The 5448-nt window shown below is 32.8% G+C and overlaps 1 protein-coding gene across 1 annotated transcript; it reads left to right on the top strand.

Moving 5' to 3' along the window:
- Positions 1–2369: 2369 nt before the first annotated feature.
- LOC132059475 (probable trehalose-phosphate phosphatase H) lies at positions 2370–5233 on the top strand. Its single transcript, XM_059452096.1, has 10 exons — positions 2370–2607; positions 2750–3006; positions 3261–3401; positions 3499–3570; positions 3688–3780; positions 3874–4032; positions 4216–4363; positions 4511–4581; positions 4700–4792; positions 4902–5233. The coding sequence occupies exons 2-10, from the start codon at positions 2758–2760 to the stop codon at positions 5007–5009; spliced, it is 1134 nt and encodes a 377-aa protein (XP_059308079.1). The 5' UTR covers positions 2370–2607; positions 2750–2757; the 3' UTR covers positions 5010–5233.
- Positions 5234–5448: the final 215 nt, after the last annotated feature.

Below are 5448 nucleotides of genomic sequence, written 5' to 3'. Positions count from 1 at the left end.
AACATACTCTTTTCATGTGCCACCACTAACAAAATACACAAAAAATGAATGGAGTAAAAAAAAACTTGCAAATTGAAATTTTGAGAAAGCAGAGCTGCCAATTCCCAAAGTCATTATTTTTCAAAAATTCTAGCAAAAATAAAATAATCATATACAGATAAACAATTAATTATTTGCTGGTTTCGCCCTAGAAGAGAGGTTTTGGAGCCATTAGTTTTACTTGGTCATTACAAGGGGCTCTTATGAAAACATTATAAAAAGTAATTAGGGACCATTTACTTTTTTAGGGAAGGTACTTCATTACTTTAAATGGCTATAAATGTGAATTTTCTCCTAGTAATGTGTTTTGCCTCCTTTTGTGGAAAATAAACGTACATCCTCTGCCGACTTCCTCATAGTTGAACTTGAAATTAAAGAGGACCTAAGTTTATGTTTTTATGGAAATAATGGAAAAAAGGCCCTACCGTTTATTCCGACGAATAAAATTGACAAAGTTTCCTCTCTTATAAATAAAATTGACAAGTTTCCTCTCTTATAAGATCTCCAAATCTTTTCCATCTTAAAAATGCTCATGTTGATCTAAAATTTACGTAAGAAGTAATTTATGCAATTAGAGAACCTAGATTTTGCAACTAAAGTACTAGCTCAATTGGATTTGCATAATTTCCCCCCTTGTTCTTTTTTAGCACTTTAAATTATAATTGAAGATATACAAAATTTAATAGTAATAGTTTTTTCATCACATAACATATTAGTAGTACTATTAAGCTATGTTGTTCGAACTCTTTAAAAATATTGCCGTAACCTGTCAAATGTTTCAAAATTACACTACGTTTGGAGAATCCGACACACACCAGTCGATATTTTTGAAGAGTCGGAAAGAACACTGCTACCTAGTGCTTATAAGTTGTAGCTTCAAGACCCTCTATTGAGAATAACTACATAGGTATATGTGGTACCATGATGCAAAAAATAGCTACTAAGCTACTCCTTCCGTCCATTTTTATTTGTCTTGTATTAACTTGACACATCACTTAAGGAGCCATAAATAGAATGACAAGCTTATTATATCACCCCTAATTTTTACTAAGTAATCTAATGACAGAAATCTATCAAACATACTTTAAAGTTGTGCACTTACTAACAATTAATTGATGTTTCCAACCCAACAATTAATAGTAAGGGTAAAACATGATTGGAATGATAAATCATCTCTTGATTTTTCAGATCGGACAAATAAAAATGAAATTCTATTTTTAGTATAGAGTACAAATAAAAATAGAAGGAGGGAGTATTACATTTTGTAATGCCTTCTATATTTGTTTTAAATGTTTTGGAGAAAGATAGATGATAAAGTACTCGTATGTATTTATAGAAGCAATATATCAATACTTATTTAACATATACTACAAAATATTTATTCTTTTGAACAAAATAATACAGTACTTAATAGAATTTTATTCCAGGTGGTGGTGTATGCCACATCAGACAGATTTAGTGCTGACATGGAATGATCCTAGGTGGCAAGGGGGGGGGGGGGGGGGGGGGCTGTTAAGGTTGCGGCTAAAACGGCGGGATTTGCAGTTTGCCAATAAGGTTTGGTGGGACCACGTGGCAAGACAAGAACTAAAACACCCTCTCCAAGATATTGAACTTGTGGGGTTACAAAAAATGAAAAAAACAATAAAAGAAAGGCAAAAAAAAAAAAAAAAACCCCTCTCTCCAGTCTCCACTCCCCAAGTTGCCTCCAATCCAAGTCCAACCCACAAAAATAAATCAAAATAAGAATATTTATTTCAAGCAATATTAGTACTAAATCAAATATTTCTTCTGCTTAATTAGTAGGAGTATTTAGTTTAAAAATAATAATTTGGATCATAATTTTAAAAGTAATCACCGCCACGTTAATTGTAACGGTGAAAATGTATAAGTGTCTTACTTTCTTTTTTGGTCTATTAAAAAAGAGTGTTACTTCTATATTAAGTAAGTTTTTCAATTTTAGCATTTCACGTAGAATGTTTCAGGCCGCATGATTTAAATAAAGGACTACATACATCTGTAATTTAGATTACTAGATTTAAAAATCTTTCTTTGATTCTTAAACCTCGGATTAATCAAATTAAGACAATTAAATTGATACGGAGGGAGTATATCATAGTATGTTTTTTTAATCAAAACTATTTTTAGTTAATGAGCATAGTTAATAAACATTTTATTTTTATTAGTGACTTTGAATATTAATTTACATTATGTATTTTTATATCTATGTGGGACCCACAAATAGTGGGTTGGGGGGCTTTAGAAGCGGGGCATTACCTTGTCCGTTAGTGTCTAGTTACAACTATAAAATAAACCTAACCGTCCCAAATCTCTACACACACAGACCCGCTCTCTTCATCTCTCTCTCCAATTCCAAAATCACAATCTTCCTCTCTTTCTTCTTAGCATTTCAAGTACTACAAAGTCTTCTTTACGTTACTTCTCTAGTCTAGAATTAAACCTTTCCTCTCATTCCCATTTTGCTCACACAAAATAGAGTAAAAGCAGACTACCCTGTTCTCCTGTTCTTCAAGATTGTATTTAACTGATTACTTTAACATAATTTAGGTATAATATTGAATCTTTTCCCATTTTCCTCAAATGGGGTTGTCTTAATTTTCGATATTGTAGAGAACACAAGTGGCGTTTTTCTTCTTCCTTTTTTATTGAACATGGACTTAAGTTGCGTGTTTATTTTTTTGTTTTGTAGAGGTGACAATGACTCAACAAAATGTTGTAGTGTCCGATCCCAAATCCGGTATTAATTTGACAATACCGGTGAAGGTAGCAGTAGCTGCCCAGAAGCCGCCACCGGCACCGGGCAGTTGCATCACAATATCAAGAAAGACACTTGTTGAAATCAATGGCAATAAAATCAACTCTTGGGTTGATTCAATGAGAGCTTCCTCTCCTACACATCACAAGTCATCCACTCCTCCTCTTTCAGATGACTTGACTTCTTGGATGGTAAGCCCAAAAAAATAGAATTTCATGCAGTTATACAGCAGTTTAATACACATAGAATAATGGGGTTGATGACACTCAACTAACAGTTACTATTATCTCAGAGAGTCATCTTTTTTTGTTGAGTGGCTATTTAAGAAATCAATGACCACAATATATATGTATGAATATTTCTATGAATAATGGCAAAAAAGTTACATGTATTTGGGATTTTCTCTCTGGTTGGGTAATGACGTGATTGATTGCGCCATTTTTAGGTGCAACATCCATCAGCACTGGATATGTTTGAGCAGATAATAAGTGCTTCAAAGGGAAAGCAAATTGTGATGTTTTTAGACTATGATGGCACTCTTTCCCCTATTGTTGAGGACCCTGATCAAGCTTTCATGTCTGATGCTGTAAGTTTCATCTTTATCAACTTTACTAGTACTTCTCTTTAAAGAAAAATCATCATTTTCATTAATTATTCCATCCCACTTGTTTTGCATATATCAGATGAGAGCAACAGTGAGAAAGCTTGCTAGATATTTCCCTACTGCAATAGTGAGTGGCAGGTGCAGAGATAAGGTAAAACATCTTTTCTTTTCTTTATTCTGTCTATGGTGTTGTCTTGCTTTCTTTTTTTTCTTTCCATTTTATGTAATTGTCTTTTAAAAAACTTTTTTGGTGGTTGTATTATTATAGGTATACAACTTTGTACGATTGGCAGAGTTGTACTATGCTGGAAGCCATGGTATGGATATAAAAGGGCCATCAAAAGGTTCCAAATACAAGAAAGTGAGTTAACTTGTCTATCTACATTCACAGGATCTTCGCTTACAGTTTTTTTTTTTTTCTAAATATTTACCAAAATTCATGCTTAATTTGCAGGGAGGTCAAGCTGTTCTGTTCCAAGCAGCAAGTGAATTTATCCCTATGATTGATGAGGTTTACAAAGCACTTCATGATGCAACAAAGTCTATAGAAGGAGTTAGAATGGAGAATAACAAATTTTGTGCCTCTGTACATTTCCGCTCTGTTGATGAAAAGGTATAAACCACTCTCCAAAATTTTCTGTTACATAATCATTACTATTATCCATATTATATGGCCCATCAGACCAAGCATGGGTTAAAAAGCCTAAAATAATAGGAGTAGTGAATTTTTTAACTGTTCCAACTTTTTGTTTTTAAAAGAGAAAAGAACTGATTTGAGTTGTTGTTGATGTAACAGAAATGGGGTGAGCTAGCACAAGTAGTAAGGTCAGTGCTTAAAGAATATCCAAAGCTTCGATTATCACAAGGGAGAAAAGTATTTGAGATTCGTCCAACTATTAAATGGGACAAAGGCAAAGCTCTTGAATTCTTGCTTGAATCCCTGGGTATGTACTTTTTATTTCTCTATATTTTACTAGTGAGTAGTATTTTTATTTCATCAGTTTGAGACACAGGCAAATAAATTATTGAAACATAAAAAAGAAAACAATTGCGTTGATGCTAGCTTTGATAATGCAACTTCTCTTCAACAGGATATGCTAACTGTACTGATGTCTTTCCTGTATATATTGGTGATGATCGAACCGATGAAGATGCTTTCAAGGTATCCTATGTTCCTCTATATTTTAATGTTTTAGTTTTGTTGCCCTTTATGTTTAACTTTTTTATTCAGTTCTCTATAGTTACTAATCCTACATTAAATCTGGTTTTTTAATATATAGGTCCTAAGAGAAAGAGATCAAGGTTTTGGCATTCTTGTCTCCAAAATTCCAAAAGACACACATGCATCTTATTCTTTGCAAGAACCATCTGAGGTGAGAATTAGTTGAATTTCAAAATAATCAAATATTGGTTTCTCTAATTTTAAACGGCAATTTAATGTATGCCTTTTACTTAATCTTTTTTCTCTAATTGATTTCACAGGTTATGGTGTTTCTACGACGTTTGGTAGAGTGGAAAAAGTTGACACTAAGAAGACAGTTTAGAATTCGAAGACAAATTGAGGAGATAAAAGCATCTCTACGGAACTAAGAATTGTCCAAAGTGAATATGGACTTAATGATGCATATAATGTAATTTTCCTTTTTTAAATATAACAAAAGAAGTTGTAAAAGAAAAGGTGGAAAAGAGAAGCTTTTTTTATCCTTTTCTCTTTGGCTTTAAGGCCTTGTACATCTTTGTAACTAGCTCTGTACAAGGATAAGTTGTAATTTTCCAGACTTACCTAAATGCATATATTGGAAGTTCTCTCTCTATATCTCTCTCTCTACATATGTGTAATAATATATTTATAAATATGCACATTTATATATGCTAACTCATACAATAAAGAAAACATATGGTAGTTTATGGTGTAAAACCGGCTTCTTCACATGCTTCTTTAAGGATGGAGTTTACTGCAAAAGTTATCTGCATCGTTGAGTAGAGATTCTACAGAAGTTGCATCGTTCCCTGTTTCTTTGACTGATGA

The sequence above is a fragment of the Lycium ferocissimum genome, chromosome 6 (assembly GCF_029784015.1).
Source record: "Lycium ferocissimum isolate CSIRO_LF1 chromosome 6, AGI_CSIRO_Lferr_CH_V1, whole genome shotgun sequence".
NCBI lineage: Eukaryota > Viridiplantae > Streptophyta > Magnoliopsida > Solanales > Solanaceae > Lycium > Lycium ferocissimum.
The sequence above is the reverse complement of the archived record's forward strand: the minus strand, read 5'-3'. Positions and strand labels throughout refer to the sequence as shown.

Excerpts from the sequence above, each read along its gene's own strand:
- LOC132059475 (XM_059452096.1), top strand. The coding sequence starts at position 2,758 with ATGACTCAACAAAATGTTGTAGTGTCCGATCCCAAATCCGGTATTAAT. Across the intron at positions 3,571-3,687 it reads GTGGCAGGTGCAGAGATAAG|GTATACAACTTTGTACGATT; the intron begins GTAAAACATCTT and ends GTATTATTATAG. Across the intron at positions 4,033-4,215 it reads TCCGCTCTGTTGATGAAAAG|AAATGGGGTGAGCTAGCACA; the intron begins GTATAAACCACT and ends TTGATGTAACAG.